At 38.7% G+C, this 21,634-nt stretch overlaps 1 protein-coding gene across 6 annotated transcripts in view; it reads right to left on the minus strand.

The window, feature by feature from the left end:
- Window positions 1-317: 317 nt before the first annotated feature.
- The window catches only part of INTS6 (integrator complex subunit 6), a 44,932-nt gene continuing 23,615 nt past the window's right edge, over window positions 318-21,634 (minus strand). For 4 of the 6 annotated variants that reach the window (XM_064176262.1, XM_064176256.1, XM_064176267.1 and 1 more), the window contains 14 exons: window positions 16,747-16,930; window positions 15,569-15,694; window positions 14,575-14,729; window positions 11,537-11,689; window positions 11,261-11,393; window positions 10,703-10,797; window positions 10,303-10,413; window positions 8,511-8,726; window positions 8,276-8,402; window positions 7,398-7,540; window positions 6,528-6,762; window positions 5,450-5,821; window positions 4,895-4,988; window positions 318-906 (listed from right to left, as the gene is read on the minus strand). In XM_064176262.1, the coding sequence (XP_064032332.1) occupies window positions 813-906; window positions 4,895-4,988; window positions 5,450-5,821; window positions 6,528-6,762; window positions 7,398-7,540; window positions 8,276-8,402; window positions 8,511-8,726; window positions 10,303-10,413; window positions 10,703-10,797; window positions 11,261-11,393; window positions 11,537-11,689; window positions 14,575-14,729; window positions 15,569-15,694; window positions 16,747-16,930 (2,238 nt within the window). In that variant the 3' untranslated portion in view covers window positions 318-812. Of the gene's footprint in view, window positions 907-1,402; window positions 2,281-4,894; window positions 4,989-5,449; window positions 5,822-6,527; window positions 6,763-7,397; window positions 7,541-8,275; window positions 8,403-8,510; window positions 8,727-10,302; window positions 10,414-10,702; window positions 10,798-11,260; window positions 11,394-11,536; window positions 11,690-14,574; window positions 14,730-15,568; window positions 15,695-16,746; window positions 16,931-21,634 lie in introns of all 6 variants that reach the window. The other 2 variants (XR_010309063.1, XM_064176271.1) reach the window with 2 other exon arrangements.

The raw sequence follows: 21,634 nt of genomic DNA on the forward strand, positions 1-21,634 counted from the left end.
ACAAAATCCCTGCGCACTATTCCTCAAAGGCTACTGACCCCTGCTTTACTACACTGTATTCTCATAAAACTGTAGGGTTTGCATTGCTGTGGATGTGCAAACAGGACATCAGTTTGTTATGCTAGTCACCAAATACTGAAGGCATCATCCTACCATAGTCGCGCTTCAGCATCAGCTTCCCTTCGCTCCTGCTCTGGTAAGAAGAGTATCCAGCGACACTAAACACTGCTCCCCGTGCTCTGACACTGAAACAGATAAGCTGTGGAAACGGAAGGCAAAATGAACCACTCCAATAAAAACTATATGCAATCCTAGACAAAGATTAAAATAGAGCTTTTATTGATGGAATAACAAAAGTGCTTTTCTTAAATATTTTTCAAAATACATTTATACAACTTACAATAAAATATCCAAAATAACTGTATATACAAAACATTATCTTGTTTAATGTATGTGCTTTTTTATTTGTTTCTCCAAAATTACAAAGCAACTTTTTGGCAAAGTTCAACCTTAAGAGGTGATAGTTTTGGAGGCTGGAATAAGAAAAGTAGAACCTGAGGGAAAGTGACACTTAAGTCCATGACAAGCAAGAAGTTCTCCATTTAGTTTTAAATAAAAATGGTCTTGTAATATTTTTCACATTATAAAAATAACAGAAGGGAAAAAAAGATGATGGATACTTTTCTCATCATTTTATAGAGCAGCTTCTCATTCTTCCAGGTACATGAACTTGAGAGAAGAGTGCATGTCAAAAACGAATGCAATGAGGACAGCAGTGCCCTGCTGTGGCTTTCTCTTGTGTGCAGTGCTCCTTAGCTGCTGTTGATATGGTTGACCTGATTGGATCTGCGATGGATTTCTTCCAGAAAACTCTCAAGCTGTTCTATCAGCATTCGTTTTTTAAACCTGTATTTAAAAGAAAGCACAACAATGGGAGCATTCAGTAATACAGTAATGAAACATTAGTCACAAAACTTACTACTGAACCCCGAAGCCTCAGTTGTTATTGCAGGCCTAGTGCATAAGGATGTAACAGATACACCTCACACACGTATGTGCTCTCCTAAAGCTCAGTAAACTGGCTTTTCTATTTAGTGAAAGGACACAAAACTCTGCTTAGCATAGTCTATTCTAGACTGTTGCTGAATGTCACACAAAGCCAGGGGAAGGGAGCTGTTTCCTGTTTCCAAAAGTAAAATTCTGAAGAAATAAAGTGAAGGCCAGAAAAGCTGTAAGCCTAAAGCTGGCAATAGCTTCTTGTGATTATTTGGGTGCCTTCACAGTGAATTCAAAATAGCGAGGTTTGCACTGGCGAAGGAATAACCATTGCACGGTGCAGATCTCCTGGTAACAATGCAAACTAAGTCTGAGAAATGAGAGAAAATACAGATGTAATCCATACCTGGAGTCTCAGCAGTTCTACTCCATAGCAACTGCAAATCTGAGCAGCAGACCGCTCTGTCACCTTTGCTTAGACTCAATGCACACAGCTTCTTGCTGTTTCCACTTATCCCTCCTCCTTATGACATTTATGCATCTGAGAAGCCACTTCTGACTGATGTTTCAGCAGCCATACGCATACTCAAAGGTAAGCAGCAGTGAAAAGATGACACTTTCTCAACTCAGTACTACTCTGAATTCCTTACTGAGATCAGTCCTATGACCTTACTAAACCCCAGAAAGAGTCCCCAGAGTCCCAGCCAGGCCTCCCAGTCCATGTTTTTGCTCACACAGCACATGCCCCAGTTCCCCAAACACTGACCTCCATTTGATTGTGAGGAAACCAGTTCCCGTTCCCAACCACTCGCTATCTTGTGAAATACCAGTGCTGGAGGCCCTTACCCATGGACTTCTCAGTGCTCCTCAATAACCTCACAACACCCCCCACACACTTCAAGTACAGCTTCCCCTCCACTTTTCCTCACTGCTTTCACAACTGCTCCCTGCTTGTTGAAAAGCATTAACCTGGGAAACAAAATTATTCATTCTCATTCCCTCTAGTAAAAGTCAAATTACTTAATGTGCTTTACTGTAACACAATCCTAGTGAAAATTTACCATGTCCATATTCTGTGTGCAAAGGACTGGGCAATGTTACTGTCCAGAATACTTTCAAGGCCTGCTGAAGCAGTTGTACAAGTTAATAGCAGGTGTTCTAAAAACTTAATACCTGGTAGAAGGTGGGGAAAAAACACACTAACTATTTTCACATTACTGTGGCACAGGAATTCAGGTTTACCTTGGACTATGTCAAGCTCTTCAGGACATCTCACTGAAAGTCCTTTTTCAAGGCAACAGAAACAGTTTACCACATTAAGAGAATTATACATTGACTTCAGTTTAACTGTTCACTCTGCTAGAAACATTAGTAATCTCAATCTAACTTCCTTGAGCAGTTCTAGCTATTGAGCTTAAAATGTCATGATTTTGAGAGTGGTTGTATCAATTCATGCCAACACTATATCACAAGTGGGTATTGCTCAACATTGTCTAAGCATATACTTTAAGCCTTGCTATGTGTGTTAGCAGCTTAAAGCTCTTCATTTAGAGAAAAAATAGAAGGGAACTGAATTTCTCATACTGAGAGGTTGACTGATTTGAAGAATGTTGGTCTGTGTTTTTTTTTCAGCTTTTGCTCTACATTGTTCAGCTGAGAATAATGAGTTGCTTAGTCCTAAAATCATTAATGATTTCTCTGCCAAATCCAGAAATACTGAAAACCTCCCCACTACATCAGCTAATTTCTTTTAGTCATTTCCTAAGTAACTTTTCATTTTGTGGGCCCAAAAATTATAGTCATCTATTGGGAAATCATGCCTCATGTTCAGTAAGGACTCGTTATGAGCACTAATGCTACCCACCCAGGCTGAACCAAAGGAGTTTCACTAACCATTTCTATTCTAATCAAGTCTTAGAACTAAGGATTTCAAACTGGTATGTTGTAGCTCCTCAATCTTCTCATGACTGACTGGAAAAAAGTATCCATTATCTATCTGCCCTTGATTTCTGCCTCTGAATAGTAACAGCTCCTCTGCTATCAGAAGATGAACTGTGGAGCAGTTGGTTTCCAAGGGAAGCTAAAATCTGCAGACTGTTTTAGAAACTTTCCTCTCCCCCCACGATTCTCTAGTACATTAACTCCCAGAATTGAATGGGGACCATTTTCAAGTACATACTTAGTTGCTGAAATGCTCAAGAGCTTTCTGAAATCTGTGTTCAGAGTCAGAGCTCCTTGGAGATGCCTGCTCAAGTCTGAGTTACATTCCATGTCACTGCAAAGGCCACCTATCAGTTAACAAAACAAGACTGTCTTGACAGCTCTGGCGAGCCTAGAGATGTTTCCTGCAGGGAGCAGGGAACTTTGGTTAGATGCAAGAGATTGCCTGTGTAAGGCAAGAAGCAGGCAACTGCAAAGAGGTTGTGTGGAGCTCAATAAAATGACCACACTACAAAAATATAACCCAGGAAATAGAGAGATTAAGATGTTCTAACACTCAAACCAATAAAAACCTAAGTTTAACAATGGAAACAGAACTGCCAACCTTTTCCATCACTAGATACAAAAAACCTGTTGACAAAGGTGGGAAACAAAATTTAATTTTGATGCATCCAACAGCAATACTCAACCACTGCTGGATTTTGTATGGAAATAATCAACTCAAGATAAATGAAGCAGGCTGTGCAACAAAAATGAGAATTAGAGAGAGCATTATTTTACATGTACAAATACTTCAACCCCAGTCAGGGCTGCCACAGAGTTCACGAGCAACAGTATTGTTTTCTAGTGCTGAGACAGCGAGGAAGCATAGGCTATGGAACAACTCTAACAAGTAATATATAGACAGATGATGCAGAAGTACAGTAATTGGTGCTATAGGAAGAGCATGATCTGTATAAATCTACATGTTCTATTGTGCTGAGTGTAGGAAGCTAGAAGAGTTGTATGAATATCCAGTGTTCAGTATACCTTCAAGGCTCAACATAGCTTTAGCCAAAAATTACTACTTTAGTCATGAAGGGCGTTCAATAACGCCACAGGGGAAAAAGCTGACTACTATAATAACAGATTCAAGAACAAATAAAACCAACTATTCTTTGATGCTTCTGAAGTAAGTCTTGAAGTGACAGTTAGAGTTATAATCCAAGTAAGAATTATTAGTTCAACAGGAACATGACTGCTTCCAATCATAATTACATGTTTTTGCTCTTTCCATGCAGCAAACATGTAGAAGGATGAGCAAGTAGAGTCAGTCTAAGGGGCATTTTCTACCTGCTCTGACAACACAGGGCTTAAATCCTAAGCAAGCCCCCAGTGATAAACCAGCTCCTGTTCCTGCATCCACAGACTGGACTGCAACACATCAGAAGGAAATAAATCTGAAGAGCAGAGACATGCCTTTATGAAGCATAAATGGATCTTAGAACTATTCTGAGGCCAAGACTTTGAGCTGATGTAGAATAACAAATTTCAACTCTTTCTGAATGTTTAATGCACAGCAATGTGCAGTTCTGTCAGGTTTTTCAAATGAGCAGTACACTCACACCTGAACTGCAAAGCCTCAGCCACTTCCTAGCATTATCTTCTCTTTATATACCCTTGTCCATCTGCATTTGTGGCGACTCGGCAGTTACAGCAGCTAACACAAAGACAAAATCTCAGCCAAAAAGGTAAGGTTGTGTAAACATCATCATGAGGTTTATGGGATTGTATTTTTTCTAGGGAATTATTTACTTCCAGTGCAAAACATTGTGTGGCAGGTTAAAAAAACACAAACACACAGGAAAAAAAAAACCCACACAACAAAACCGACCCAACAACCTGCATGATTATCAAGCAATTACACATGGCAGCACAGGGTGAAGTTTTCTAAGGTTAATGCATTTCAGTTACTAACCTTGAAGCTTCTTTAATAACATTTTGTAAAAAGATCAGTCTGGTTTGTAAGCTTCCTTGTACATGCTTCAGTAAAAAGAAGATTCTTTCATATTCTTAAAGAGAAGAGTAAAACCACAGTTACTTAAGAGATGCCTATACAAAGATCTGTTTAATAGATCTGAGTGAAATCCATGTGAAATGCAATAGATTTCCTTTAGCATGTGAAGGATTATAGGATATCACTCCCATCAACCAGGCCTGTAACAATATACTGTTAATAAACATGAGCATTCAAAAACCCCCAGGATTCTGCAGCGTAGTATAGTACTGGAACACCTAATAAGTGGATTCTAACACTGATAACAAAAAGCATGACTTCCATGAACTTTGATAGGTATAACAGTATTTTAAACACTCATCCAGGAATTTCTTGGCAGAGCTCTTAAAATTAACCTTTGTAGCTCTAGATTTTGCTTCAGTCTCATGGTTCAGTATGTTTCTAGAATAGTGATCTAACAATACTATTTTAAGTAGCTCTCACAACAATCATCTGAAAGAGAATTTTTATACTTACTCCTTCCTGGTTTTCGGATTTCTTTCATGATTTGTGCTCTTAGCTCTATATTCACTTCTCTGGAACTTCTGCAATGCACATTTTTTTTCCTTTTGCTGGGTGAAGACACGGGCAAGTTCTCTTCAGTACTTTGTTCTTTGTTACCTGATTCCTCATGATTTTCCAGAAATCCATCAACATTCAAGTTACTCCCTAAAGGTTCATGGCCTGCATTGTCTGTATTAGCTGCTGGTCGATCCAATGCATTGAAGGGAGACGGTGGCATGGAAAACTCTGAATCCATGGTATTTGGGAAAACATCTGGTGAAAGTGGGTCTGTAACATGATTCTCTACCACATCATCCACTGTAACCTCATTATTTGTTTCTGACACTGAAAAACAAAGATTACACTTGCCAGTTTCACACTCTTCATCTGATACAAGTCAACGAGTCAGCTCATAATTAACTTTAGTAAAAGCTATGCTCCAGCTTGTAAGTCATGTGCATGCTGGGCACAAGAGAAGGCGTTAGTGGACTGTAACGCTGACAGCATTACTGTGTCTCCTGGCAATGGATGGCTTCAAAAAGAAATCACAGGTATATTCTTTATACGAGAAGAGAAATTGCTGTATGGATTGCCAACAAAAGAAAAGGCACCTGTAAAATTTGCTTTTATGACATGCTTGTCTTCATTAAACTGAACTGGCAAAGTTTACTAGAGTGATGGACAGACTGTCACACAACACTTCAGCTCCCTGCTAAGGAAAGTGAATTCACTACAGCAAAATTCAATTTAACTTCATGTTGTGATGCTTCTGGAGCATCTGAATTCCCAAGCAACAGTAGAACATCCTTCTGACTGTTTACACATCTCATTTAATACAGGAAATACTTTGTTTATATGGGGAAATTCATATGAAAGACTTCTCTCTGAAGGACTACATTTAACTCTTTCCATAATTAATCTCAGATGAACACTTAAGTGTCATCAAAACTGAGATGTAAAATTGCTGCATTTGACAGCCAAGAGTATTCCTACACAAAACTTTCTTTGGCATGAATTAAAAAGCAAACGCTAAAGGTGAAGATTCACTTACTTTTGTGAAGAGGAATAGGTTTAACATGGTCAGGCTGTGCTTGCGTGACTGGTGTGGGCGGCCCTTTTCCTCCAATGTGGTTATTCACAATCGGAGGAGTCTGAGGTCGACCTCTGAGCAGGGGGGACATACAACGTCGTCTTTTTGGAATCCCTTGCATACTTGGTTCTCCTGGTCTTTTATGTTTATTCTGAGGTCCTGATACAAATTCATCTGCTTCATCTATCATCATTCCCTGTAAGAAATGCAGAGAAATCAAACTTTACACTAACCACCTAAAATAAAACACCACAAATGCTTTGATGTTATCGTGATGTTTACCACGTAGAAGGGAACTGTGTACAACATGCCATTATGCAATGAATTCTCAAAAGTCAGTCAAATCCTTCCTAGACTAAATCAACATGCTTAAGGCCCTTATCCAACAGTTTGCCAAGTAGAACAACAGAGCATGCTGTCAAACTTTTCAGTAATTGCAAACCAACACAAACATTGCAAAGAAGAGCTCTAAAGGACATAGGTAATTTGGTCAACTGCAAGACATATTTGAACAAAAGGGAAGGTGCACACTCAACATAACAGGAAGCTTTTTATGGGTAAGGCTGGTAAAGGAGACATGATCAGGTATTACCTGTACTACAGTGACAAAGGCATTTCACTTAAAATACAATTTAGAGACATAATAATGGTTTTCTGAGTAAAAAAAGCTTCATTGGATACTAGTGATGGAAAGACATCTAAAATGCTTTTTGTGAGTAGTGCATTTCCAATACTTCAAAGTTTCTCCACTGCACTACTCTTTGAATGGTCTAATCTGCATTGTGCACATTCACACCACCCGTTTAAAAGAAACCTTTACAGGTAAGTCACCTTTTTGTCCAATTTGAATGGATTGCCGAAAGTATGAAGCCTTCGGGGTTGATCAGGATCAAGCTCTCTAAGTGGAGAAGGTATTTGTTTTAGATATTCCTGGTAGTTTCCCATTTGTGCTATAGGTACACTGTGAACTTGATCTGTCATAACAGAAGGGTTTATTAATAAACAGTACTGCTCACTTCATGAAAGTTTAGTCTATAGCCACTTCACACATTCAGTTTTCAGTCTTATCAAGTGCGTTAACAAAACAGATGCACAAAACTCACTATTATTCTTGCCTAACTGGTATTTATAACATCATGTATTGCATACAGGAAACTTGCCTAAATTAATTGGTACCTAGGTTTGTGTACACTAGACATGGGAAATAAGCAGTAATTGTCATGTGTGGATGTTAGCTTCCAAATGTGTTCCATAACTTTTCAACAGGGCTACTGAACTTTTCAGCAGGCTACTGAACTATTTGCTGTTGGCCTGAAGGGCAAAGGAATCACATCGCCAGAGCCCAGTGAGTGAGCTTCATTATCCACTGCTCACAACCCACTTCAGTGGAGAGACATCATAACATTCAGAACTGCCCTATGGTTTTTCCCTCAGATACATGGGGAAAAAAGCCCAGCAAACAAAGACTCTGAAGTAAAATCCCAAGTCTCTTAGTACAAACCAAAGGATAGAGCAGTCATCTGCAATTTTCTCTGTTCCCATCATTTTTCCTTCCAATAAAACATTTCATTAAAAAAAAACACTTAAAAGCAAACAGTTTAGTGGCAATATCACACATCCACTAAGTTGTAATGAATTATTCTACTGTTAGTCTTTACTTCAGCACCAACTGTATTAAGGGCAGACAAAAAGATAAACTGTTATCTAACCTTCATCTTGTCCTTTGAGGAACTTGCGAGTACTCTTCAGTAAATTAGATCTCATTCGTGTTAACTGATCCAGAAGATTTCTTCTGGGTATGTCATAAGCATTTCTAAAAGTCTGAGGTTTCAGATCCTATGGTTCCAGTAGATAAAGATCCAATTAATGCCATGTATGAAACAATATCTAGCAGTTCAATGGAAGTATATTGAAAATAACAACATTACACACAGTGGTGCTTACCTTATTCAGCAAAGCTATTTGGAACCCAGCATACTCCTTCATATTGAGGTCTAGAGGTCTATGAGGAATTTCCCCAGTAATCCCCTGTAGCAGATGTTGAAAATCGTTCCTATGTGCCATAGACAGGTTGTGTGATCTGCTTCTGACCTTAATTCCAGTCTCTTGCGCTACCTTTTTGCCTACAGAGCCAATGACTCTATCGGACTCTATTTTGGCCTTAATTTGAAATAAATAAATAAATAAAATTGACAATATGCTCTTAAAAGGATTAGTCAGACTTATTCATTTTAAATTCCTACCTAGAAGATTCAACAATGCGCTAATACACTATGATGACCATAACCAGGATGAGTGCTTAATACATAACCCCTTAATGCGTACTACAATTTTAAACAGAGTGAACAGTTTGTGCCTAGGTCTTCTGCATATTTCTCCTCTGCTGCCCATTATGGTATCTAAGCACCAATATGCATGCAATGCTTTTATTTTCAGAAAACGCCATAATTTGACTAGCAAATCTCCAATCTGTCTCTAGTTGCACAGACTGTGTCCTACAATAGCAGCTAAACACTGTCTCTGAACAGACCGATTCTCCCGCAGCTAGAGTTGGGATCAGTCACACAAGAGCAGCAACTTTTTCCAGAGCTCTGTACAAATATTCATAAACTGAATATATATGAAATAGATAATATCCAATTCTGTTTGACTAGGCAGACCTAACCCCTGTCATTCTGTTAGATTTGCACCAGAATTGAACACGTTCAAATGACAGCTTTTTGGCAGAATACAGCTGAACACAATGCCAAAAGCAATTTAATAATACACCTGCCAATGCTGCTTTTGCAGTCTCATATAAATTTATACATTAACCAAAATTTGAAGATGTACTTACTAAGAATACCAAATCTGTACTAGCAGTGCCTTTCAGGAGCTAGAAATGCTTTAAGTACAATTTGCAGAGCACATCATTACATTTTAGAAGTCTAAGACACCTGAAGTTGAATAACCAGTTCACAGTGTACTGAGCACCCTGACTACAACTGAGCAGGATGTACAGTAAACTGCAAGAGGTTTGCCTCCTCAAATAACCATTTATGTCAAGGTTTTCAGAAAAATCTGGCCCACAAGAACTCATTAGCTAAGTAACAAGTACTTGCACTACTGTTTCTTGACGTTTCAAGCCTACTGCATTACTTTATGATCTTAGGAAAGCTTAACATGCACAGATCAACAAAAAGTGGAGGAGCAGGGTAGAAATGCTTTAGCTGGTGCAGGAGACTAGTAAAAGACACAGGCACTATTGGGAACACAGTCAACAAATTCAGAAGGTCCCTTGCCACATATGCATTCTTATTAGAGATTCTACGCTACACCAGTTCAGATTAACTGAATGCTTTCCCTTTCCATTTCTTTTCACAAGCCTAATGAAGGACACTCCTGGATTCAAAAGCACAAATCTGTTTTCTGAAATTATGCTACAACATCTTCAATATTGAAGGTAAGAGAACATGTTTTCTTTTGGACAAAATATGTTACTGTCTGTACAAGTTAAAATGCTTCCTACAAAAACTCTCAGTTTGTATCTACATATCTATCTTTATAGTACACAGTCCATAAAGTCTATATATAAATGTTCAATTTTCTTCAATTCAGAAAACAAAAATGCCTTTTTTTCGCTAATTGCATGTAGGAAGGTATTAATTTGATCCTTCTGCTCTCTTTTTCTTCAAAGCTATTCAACTTGATCATCCTGATTAGAATTATTTTTACTGCTCTTTTGCTTCAACATTACCTGCTGACTCAACTTTTTGAGATATGAAATGACACTGTAACTAAGTCCATATTCCACATTGTCAGCTATAAGATTTGGTGCTCCCATCATTCTCACAGCTTTCTTCAAAGGCTGAAACAAAATATATCATATAGTCAGATTTAACTTTCTAAGTGTTGCATACATACTTCAACTAACTCTGTCCATTTCAGACAGAACTCAAGGTCCTCAGAGTTAAAAAAGAAGAAACGGATAGACTTTCAGGGCAACAGCCAGTACTCTCATTTTTTGAGGCTGACATGACTGCAGCATGGCGTGAATAACAGCAGCGGATTCAACTCAACCCATGACACACACTCAGAGTAGAAAGATAACTAATTAAAAGATAAAACAGAACTTTTAATAAAGTAAGTCATCTTACCCCAAGATAATACGGAGGCATTGTCTTCAAATAGCTCTCAAATGACTGCCGCCATTTCAATGTGGGCTTTGCCTTGTGTACTTTAAACAAGTCATCTGATGGTTACATGCCCATGAAACAAAACAAAAGGCATTACATCTCTCATTCCAGTAACAGAAACTCTCAAAAAATCTTCTATTCCTCAGTGCTTAAATTAATATGTTTTAACACATATATGACCAAACTAAATATATGCACACAAGATCAATGCTGCAGCCAAGTAATGGAATTCAATCAGTTATTTATCAAATCCAATCAGCAGTTCAGACAACATATTAGGAAGAATGTCTCCTAAAATAATGGAAGGCCAAAACATATCTGAAAGAACGATGTTTAAGACATCTTACACATTAAGACTGAGTTGTGAAGGTCAGCCAATTAAAAAACAAGTTACTGATGAGAAATATATCAACATTCTACAGGTGTGCAATAACACTGGCATTAACTGCAGCAATCTGTCTAGATGAGATCACTTTTTCAATTGCTTGCCACCTAAAATATGTATAAAATGGTATTTACCTAGCAGTGGAAGGAGGACTGGATAATTGTAAGGCATCACAAATAAATTCACACAATTCAGAGCTGTACTAGCTTTCAAGTAACCAAAAGGATGACCAAGTTCACTGTACTTTGCACTATTGCTCACATATACCTGCAAAAAAAACCCACATTGTATTGTATGCAAAGCCAAAATACCCTGTGCTGAAATTTTACATCCGATTTTGATCGCAGAATCAAGTCTCTTGAAAAACAGCACTCTATAAATAACCTCGATTCAGCACACACTGTACTTGCCTGCCAGCAGGTCTGAGGGGATTTTCTTTCCAGGATAAACTGGGTCAGTGGTGAGGGTTCCAGCTCATATTTGTCGAAAGGCAGTTTGTCAATGACCATGGGCTCACAGTCAGTACAGGAAAATTTCACCACAGGATGAGATGTGCGGGGTGGCTAAACGCAAGCATTCCACTGTTAGTAAGCTGCACAACAACCAAAATGCAACTGTGCTATGACAGATAAAGCAATACAAGTTCTTTGAAACCAGACACATCTAACGAGCCCAGTCAGTACAGGACCTGTACTCACTGTTAATGTGTCCTAAGCAATTCACGCATGTTGCTAGCACATTCCTAAAATCTGAAGGGGTCTTATTTCCTAAATAAATGTCAAATGTTCTATCTAGTAAGTCTAGAACAGTATGAAAGCAAAATTTCTTGCACATGCACAATTATGCAAGTGAAAGTAAATCCCAGTGGAGACATAGAAAGGAAAAAAATCTTACATGCTACTCTGGGGCATGCCCATTTTATTCCCCCACAGAAACAAGTACTGTATTTTTGCATTTGACTTCCTCCAGCACTTCTTCGTGGCAAATTTAACAGTTATAACATTTAAATTACAATTGGAACTACAATGACCAAGTATGAATTCATTAAAAACAAGCTCCAAAAGAGGACATGTTTTATCTAAGCCTGTGAAAAAATTATTTCAGTTCAAGCAATTTACATGTGCAGATTTCATATTTTTAAGTGCAGGGAAAAGGTCTTTGTGCCTTGAGTTTCAAACAACACTTAATAACATCTGAAATCTGCTGAAATTGAAATCTGAGGGTTTTTGGTGATGAAAACTGGTTCTGTATGCCTTCCACTCAAGTTTTCAAGAGAGGAATATAAACTTTCATACTTACCCTGAGCCTTCTGAGACCACTAAAATCTCAGAAGGAGCTCGACTGAGAAGCCTCCTTCCATTTACTCTCTTTAAAAGAAGGTAACTAATAAACACGTAACATGAATTAGAGAAATAGAGGGTTTCTTGGACTTCTCTGTCACTTCATTTTGAAAGTAATTTTTCTACCTCTATAAGCCCAAGCCTCTTTGTCTTAGGATAAACCCACAGAGATGGTCCTTCCCTGAGTGCCTCTACTCTGCAAAAGGCATAAGCCCAAAACAGGAGACCCAGTCAACTGAAGGAACTGTGATTCTCTTCAAAGATGCCTCCAATAAATAGTTACAGTAGCATTTCTGACCAAGCCATGAAAGTAGTTATACTAGGCATAAAAAGGCTGCAGAAGTTGAATGCCAAGATATGTAAAGTCCAATAATCCTTGTCTGGACAGCAGAATTACTTTTACCTCAGCACAGTGGGAGTAGCCATTTACATGCTGATCTACCAACACGAAATTATTAGCAGACTTTCACATGCAACGAAGAAAGCCTACACAGCATCACTGCCTAGAGTACACTAAACTGTTGCTGGGATAGACTGCTTGAGACAGTGCCACTGTGAATCAGGTAACAGGGAGGAAAAAACCCACCTAACTATGTAGAAAAGAGTTACAACACACGCTGAGTTTTGACTGTCTTTTCAGAAGAAATACCAAGTCTTCAAACACTATTAGCAAACTTAGTTCCTCAACGTGGCATAGGAAGGCTCACTGTGTTACAGGAATTCAGTTGCACAGGCAATAGTCCAGTGTTTTATGCAGTTATCAGAGCTCTACGTGGAACAACTGAGACTTGTTCCCTCATGCCATTTGGGCAAGTTGGCCTCATGTTTTTAAGCAGATTCAACAACTCTTTACTTGGCATGACTTACTTTAGCAATCTCAATCTAGATCTGCAGTAGCACGCAAGCTGTACCGACTCTAAACAGCAAATGAAAGATATGCCATTGACAGTTGTTATAAGCAGCCTTAATATCCAGTACACAATGACATTTTGGGCATTAGGTGGCTATAGAACTTACACTTCTATTCATATATGCTAGCTTGTTTCATGGTTCAGGCAGGCATCCATGTCCTTCAATGAACAGGATGCCAGCAATACCAAACCTGTACACATGACTAAGTTTTCCACGTTTATGCTATTCCTCAACCACCTGTATTTCAAAGGGTTTTGTACAGTTTGGGAAGAACATAACATTTATGGAAAGTGAAATACGTGCACACAAGCTTCCAATTTGAAGAAAATCATCATGAAATGTAGGTAAGTTATGGAACTGCATTATTTCCTCTTTAATAATTTTCACAGATTGGCAAAACTACAAAAATACATTCTATTACACTAAGAATTAGTTCTCAGACCAAAAAGACAGTGGTATTATCACAATCACAGAATCACTTTGGGTGGAGAAGACCTTCAGGATTGAGTCCAAGTATTATCCGACTCTGGTGCTAAACCATGTCCTTCAGCACCACATCTCTGCAGCCCTGCACCTCCAGGGAAGGGGGTTCAACCACCTCTGTAGGGAGCCTGTTCCAGTGTCTGAGAACCTTTTCAGTGAAGAAGCTTCCTCTAATATCTAGTCTTTTTCTCCAGGTTAAACAACAACATTAATTCTGTGTGTAGCATTTAGCAAAACAAGGTGAGTATCCCTGTGTTTGGAGTAAATTAAAGCTACAGCTCAGTTGAACAAGAACAGATGAAGTTACACATTCAATTGCTAGAATGTAGACCAAATTATCACAAGGATTCAAAATTGGGGAAATTACACTATCTATTAATACTATCTGCAAGGCAATAGAACTTGCCAGTCTATTATCATAGTGTTACCTTATTTCTGGTTTGATATTTTAGCAGTTCAAAAATAAACACTAAGTGCATGCACCCAGACAACAAATAAATCCGTTACAGGAAGCTTCTCAATGCTTCAAAGTTGCTGAAAAGCAAACCCCCTTAGTATTACCTGCCTGTCAGTAGTTTACCTGAAATAACTGCAACATGGGTTAATAGAGGTCATACCCTCTTCAATCACACTGCCCTTACAGTAACTACAATGAGTATCTGAAGACATAAAACATGAGCAAATCATTTGCTTAATCAAACTCCAATACATACCAGCGTCGGAGAATTTTGATCTGGCCAAAACGACTCAGGAACAGGCCAATGACCTATAGGAACCCCAGTTTTAGGGTTTGGTCTGACATAAATAAGTTTGTGACAGCTGTGCCAAGGTTGGGGTCCAAAAGGTCTAGATATTTCCACCTGTCCATCTAGAGAAGAAAAAGGCTTTGAGTCAAAATAGCATTAGAAGTCAAAAAAGTATTAAACAACTTCCATAAAGAGTTTAAGAACTATACCCCCAGGGAAGCTCTTCCTGCAGTTAATATTATTTTTAAGAATAGCAGACAGTTGTCTGTAAAGATTTCTGCAAAAACTCGTGAGAAACCAAATAAGCATTGAACATTTACAGGATCTGAGCTGAAAAGGTCAATTATTTGAAGCTCTTAATCAGTTTTTCTCCTCCCATCATTACTACCAAATAACCTTCAATTCTCCACGCATTAGAAAGTAACAATAAAATTGATACACACAAAACTAATACTGCTGGACTAAAATTTTCTTGTAGCAAAGCAAGATTAAAAAAAACATTTTGCTTTGCTACAATACACCTCGAAGTAGCACCCTAAGAAGGGCCTACCTAAGCCATGCAGAACAAGAAGTTAAGGCTGCAGTCATATTTACTAATTTACAGCAGCCACTTTACTACATTAAACAAAAAGGGATAAGTGCGTAAACCCACAATATTTCCATATCAAGCCATTAACATTTCTAGATGGTTGAAAGCTACTGCTTAAAACACATTAATGCATTTAACAATGCTCGGCATGATTAACTGCATTTCAGACTGAGCAATACAACCAAAGGTGGAGGTTTTACAGATCCTCTAGTAGCTACTGCCAGCACTCTGAAAAAGTACAACAGCATTTCAGACACAGCAGGTCCTTTACATGATAATGTCTTTTAAATTGCAGTAGCTTTCCTTTTGTTTTGGCAGCTATTACATTAAGTTCCTGTCATTCAATACCACAGTGTAAAAAATCTCAGGTACCATCAATTGGTGAGGGATCTGGTCCGGCTTTTTCAAAGTTTATTACCACTCCACTTTGCACTTTTTGCACCAATGACTCCAGACACTGATTGAGCATTCTCGGAGAGCACACGCAATATGATCGACCTAGAATGAAACATCCAAGGTTAAGGGTGTTCAGTGATTCTGCCCTTATTTTAACTTGGATCATTCAAAATTGTTCACCTGCCACACACTGACTTAAGCATGGATCACTGATTTAAAGCTTCTACAGAACATCTCCTCCCTGTTTCAGCAGCAAGGCAGTCTGGTGAAATAGTTACCATTACACATATCTCACTGGAAATGTCTGGGTTTTCAGCCCCTTAATCACTTCAACTCAAATTCTTGGTTGCATCCATGGAAAATGGGCTCCCCCTTGTGACAAACATCAACACTTAGCTGTCCACGAATTCCACTCAAAACACTTAGTATAGCCTACACTAGTCAAAAGGCAGTGGAATCAAATCCTTCTGGATTTTTAAATCCCTTTGCTTGCTATCATATCCCCTCCAATGCATCAGAATACTCATTAGGTTTTGAGTATGTAATGCAATTCAAACCTTGCACAAAACAATCATAACATTCCTGAGTTTGATCTGGAATATAATTGCTAAGAGATGAGGAATATCAGTTTTGATGGAGGGAAAAGTATCAGTTTTGCTGAACTATGTATTCCTCATTGCAGAAATTCTGCATTGCATTCCACATGTTCTTGACAGGAAAAACAAACACCACCAATCCCCACCCCCGGCAAGAACACCCCAAACAAACCAACCACAAAATCTCTACAACTCAACATATTTCCTTCATTTTCAGCCTCTTGTGATCAGTCTGATAGGAGTTTAGCAAAATTGCACTGCAGAACAGATTCAACTCTTTAAATTTCTAATTGCAATATCAAGGTGCACAGAAAAAAGTTCTCTCCTAAAAAATGCTAAAGAAAGGAGACTCCTACTCTTCCACAACAGGTTACATTAAATTGTGTGTAGTTTAAATGCCCTAAGTGTCTATCATCTGATTATATTGGAATTCTAATTGTTTCCAAATAATGTAAGGCCTTAGAAATGCTTACTTAACCACATACATGATTAATGGAGCTAAAATGAACTACTCTGAATTCTCAGAAGCACTGACCAATAAAGGAAAGCACCACTCACCTCCTGTAACTTCACACATAGGTGTGATGGCAGAGTCATCCACCGGTACCCCTGTCATCTGTTCCGATTCTGGTGCTGTAATACCAGGCAAACGGAGAACCAAAGCAAACAACCTCTGATCCCATCGAAAGGGTTCCTTGGTCAATTCACTTCCAGGTAGAGGGGAATTGAGGGGCAAATGGAGCTGAAAAGGAATTTTGATCTGTGAATATACTGCTTTTTAAGGCTATAAGATTGAGGTTACACAGTGGTGACAATTCACTCTATATAAGTACACTAATAAACTCCATAGATACTTGTAACTCAACTCATGTATATTACAAGCAAGACACCCATTATCTAACCAACACTGCAAGCATCCCAAGGCAACCCTGTGCACAAAATTAAGAGTTACACACCAAGTGGGAACGCTTCTTAAAGCTTATCTAATCTTCAGAATCAATACAATATTTTTAGAATTTCAGCAATAAAAACCTGCAACTGTGTTCTTTTGTTCAGACAATTTTCTGCAGAACAGGCCCATTTTCAGCTCACTCTGTTCTTGACTCTCCCTTGATTCTCCAGGATAAAAAGCACAAGTGACTAAAAAGGTAGTATTAATCTAAGACTACTGCAGAAGAAATACAATGTGGGTCTAGTTGCCCAAATGAATCTAGCTGCCAGGATCACCTAATTCAAATAACTCATAAAAAGCAAGTGACTTACTATGGTATATTACAGAATCTAGACACAGATATCATGCAACTAAACTCATGCCTGTTCTTTAAGTGATAAACAGAGATTAAGATTGAAGTCGATAGTGAAATGCAAAATGAGTTTTCACCTTCAGGTAATAGGTAAAGGTAGCCACAGCTTCCCACACAAGGAAGAATGGCTTGCCACGTGGCATTGCATTACCTCTGCCTGGGAAAAACTACACAGAAGTTTCAGTTAAAAATGCTGAAGATACCATCCGGAGGGGCACACAGTGCATGGGGGCACTTCTTGTTGCTTTTATTCCCAGAACACACAGTAAAGAGAGTCAAGTTTCAGGCTGGAAACATACTCCAGTAAAGATACAGCAATGGTCAGGATATTAGGCATTGACCACTAACATCAACAGACACTAACAGAACACCTAAATGCCCCAGATTTGGCAAGGGTTTTATAACTACTTCACTGAAAAGAGAAAAAGAAAAGCTCAACATGTTTACTTCTAAAGAACAGCACAAAGCATTCAGAAGACTCCAGATTCTCTTTGTGCATCCAGATATCCATCTCACAGAGATTTGTGGGAACAAGAAAGATTATAAAAAATTCAACTACAGCATAGAGTAGACTTGCAACAGGCAATCACAAGGTTCTGAAAATTTTGATAGCTCCCTGTCTGGTGATACCATTGTCAGTATGAGCAAAATTCTCATTTTACCGGGAGCACTGCAGCTACAAAGAGGAACAAAAAAATATCTCCAAAGCAATGCCTCAAGTTGTGCAGGTAGTTCTATTACCTAGCCAAATGCAAGGGTCAAAGCCAAAACCCAAAGCAAACTTGACACTCTCACTTTCCTTCTCATGCAGCATTCAAAACAATCCCAATTCTCAACTTCAGCTCCATGTTAGCAAAGGGAAATTATTGCTCTATTCCAAAATGATGTCAGTCCACAAGAACATCCATCACAAATTGCTTTCAGTTTTAGTTCACAGTGGTTAATTAAGAAGCTTGCAACAAGTTTGTCAGGTTATATTTAAAATATTATCTTGAAAGTGTTTAAATCCTATTTCCAAACTGGAATCCTCAGTTATTTTTATTCACCTAATAGCAAGCATCTCATATTGGGAAAAACAGATGCCTATGTACTTGAAAAATAAGCAGTTTCCTGACACAATCTCAAAGCCAGGACCAAACACAACAAACCCACTCTTGTAACATGTGAGGAAGAATCACACAACTTTGGAATTTTCAGCACACCTGATGCCTTCTCTTGAATTTCTGCTTTTGCTGATGGACCCAGAGCACATGGGAGAGGAGCATGATTTCCCCCAAATGTTTCACACCAAATTGGTCAAAAGGCACTCAAAGCACCTGGTTTATCACTGATTCACATGCATGTCTTTCCCCTTTTCACACATCAACAGACAATGCCTACATGGCAAAGCAGACTCCAGCTACATGTTTAGTAAGCATCCTAGAACGCTGACTGTGAAAGGATTCAGTTGCAAGCACTACCCCATCCTCAGTTGGAGCTGTTAAGTAATGCCATTCACCAAACTCTTCTGTTTAAATCTGACTGAACACTGACTAGCTCTGAAGAACACATTTCATCTGGAAAACACGCCCATGTACCGGCACCAAATTTCTTCAGGCAGCATAGAATCAACCAGGTTGGAAGAGACCATCACGATCATCCAGTCCAACCTAGCACCCAGCCCTGTCCAATCAACTACATCATGGCACTAATTGCCTCATCCAGTCTTTTCTTGAACACCTTCCTGGGTGGCAACTCCACCACCTCCCTGGGCAGCCCATTCCAATGGCAAATCACTCTGTGAAGAACTTCCTCCTAATATTAAGCATATACTCACCCCCAGCACAACTTGAGACTGTGTCCCCTTGTTCTGCTCCTGGTTGCCTGGCAGAAGAGACCAACCCCCACCTGGCTACAACCTCTCTTCAGGTAGTATGCATATATATATTAATAATACAAGTAACCAATCTACCCTGTGCCAACACTATTCTGAGTTCAGTTTAGCTCAAAACTACAAAACCTCTCTTGGCCTCAGTTGTATTAAGAACCCCAAAACCAAACAGTGCTCAGGAGCAGATCATTACATTACATACATATCACTATTATCAATGTTTTTAATCTGTAACCTGACACTCAAAGCCATGAGCATCAAGTCCATGTCCTCACCATTTCTCCTACAGATTAATTCCAGTTATTTTTAACATCCATGTTACTGGGGAAGTCATAGATTTAAATCAGGCCTCACTCTCTATAGCCATTTGTAATATGATCTTCTCACCTCCAATTACTTTTTTGTTTTAAGCTAGTATTGTATTACCATAGCAACTGCATAGCTAGCAGAAAATAAGATGAGCCTAGAAATGTACATCTTGAGATTTCCTTTCTCTTTCCCCACACACACTTCAATAGGAAGGCATGCACATCTCTTCTTTGTCTTTCATATTAGTTACTGAGAAAAGACAGACTGAACCATTTCAAAGGAGGTTATTCACCACCAATGCTTTTCAGCATTTGGCCATAAGGACATACATGTGTCCTCCCATCTTAGTACTAAACAACAGCTGTTACATCTCAACACTACTTTGTAGAAGCACACAAACCTTACCATTCCCAAATGCCATAATGCTACATATTGTAAGACAGCAGTATGTGCCTTAGACCCATCTTTCCTGCCTTCAAATCCCCAAAAATATTTGGGAACTGAAAGGTATTGAAGAACAGCATTTTACTGAGAGATCTTAAAGCCTGTTATTGGTGAGCAAGTCTTTTGTTGATTCTGAGTCCTTGCTTCTGCATGCATTTATGCAATTGTGAAGCAGTACAGTATGAAATTTAAAAACCAAAACACCACAACCCACAAAAACATTCCACAGGATCCTGGAGACCCTAGGTTGAATAAAGCCTAATCATTGGGGAACTCTGCAGTGGCACAGTAGCTGGGTGAAAGCATAATGCTCTTCTGGTAATGACTGCACATAGATTACAATGGACAGCACTAGCAATGCTCAAGTTTTACTATCCAGGTAATTACAGGCAGCCCCATCTTGGGAAATCTCACAAAAGATTGTTAAATTATTAAGTACTCAAAAATATCTCTACAGAGACTGTTGATTTCTCTTTTGTATCTTGAAAAAAAAAAAATCAAACCACCCACTAGCCTTCCTCATAGGATTTTCTGGTACCTAGGAAAAGACAGGATACATCTAACACCCAAATGCAGCACTTCATTCTTAGAGTGAAAGATAAAGGGCAACAAGATTCAAGCCCAGCTAGGAACACAAGCCCTTGACAGACTGAAAAACTCTGGAGTTTAGCACAACATTAGGGCTCCCCATCTTTGTAGGCAGTTATCACAGATATTGAAAGCCAAAAAACTTTTCCTCCATAGCAAGTAACTCAGAATCACAGAAAGACACCAGGTCAACTGACACACCATGTCAACAACATGATATACCTGGCCATTTTGATACCAGCATTAACCATAAACAAGTGCACACTGAGCTCATGGTTACAGAGAACTGAAATGTCATCACTTCTAGGGCTCAGTGCCAAATGTTGTGACCCTAGCAACTGCAGCTAACCAGAAAAACACGAAGGAGAAAGGGTGCGAAGGTGTATTTAAGGAGATCTGAAGCAATTCAGATTCCTGCTGAATTTGTTTACAAATCAATATTTTGTGTGATAAAAAAAATATGGAGAATTTACAGTTCCTGATTGCTTTTTAAAGTAAGCAGAACCTTGCCACCTGTTACAGTTACTACAGAAGGGATGCATGATGATCAACTGTGGGAAGGATCAATGTGATGACAAACAGTTTTGAGGAGTCAAGAAAAATCACTGATAAGGGCCTCTTACAGGAGGAAACTGAAAGATTAGAGGAATGGCAACATACAGAAGCCACACAGCTAAATTTTTGTTTGTATGATTGCTCATCATAATGCACTAATAGGTCAATAACCAAATTTCAGTCTTGCAAATGGGAGTTTAATGTTTCCTCTTAAAACAGAGGGTAAAAGGAAGACAAGGGAATAAAACGTGGCAGCTGCAAATCTGGAGAAATAAGACATTTTATTTTTTAATATAAAGATGAATAAGGTAAATCCCTTAAATCAACTGAACACTTGATTAAGGAAAGGTCAACATGAGGGATCAAGTCAGAAATG

The sequence above is a fragment of the Pogoniulus pusillus genome, chromosome 3 (genome assembly GCF_015220805.1).
Source record: "Pogoniulus pusillus isolate bPogPus1 chromosome 3, bPogPus1.pri, whole genome shotgun sequence".
NCBI lineage: Eukaryota > Metazoa > Chordata > Aves > Piciformes > Lybiidae > Pogoniulus > Pogoniulus pusillus.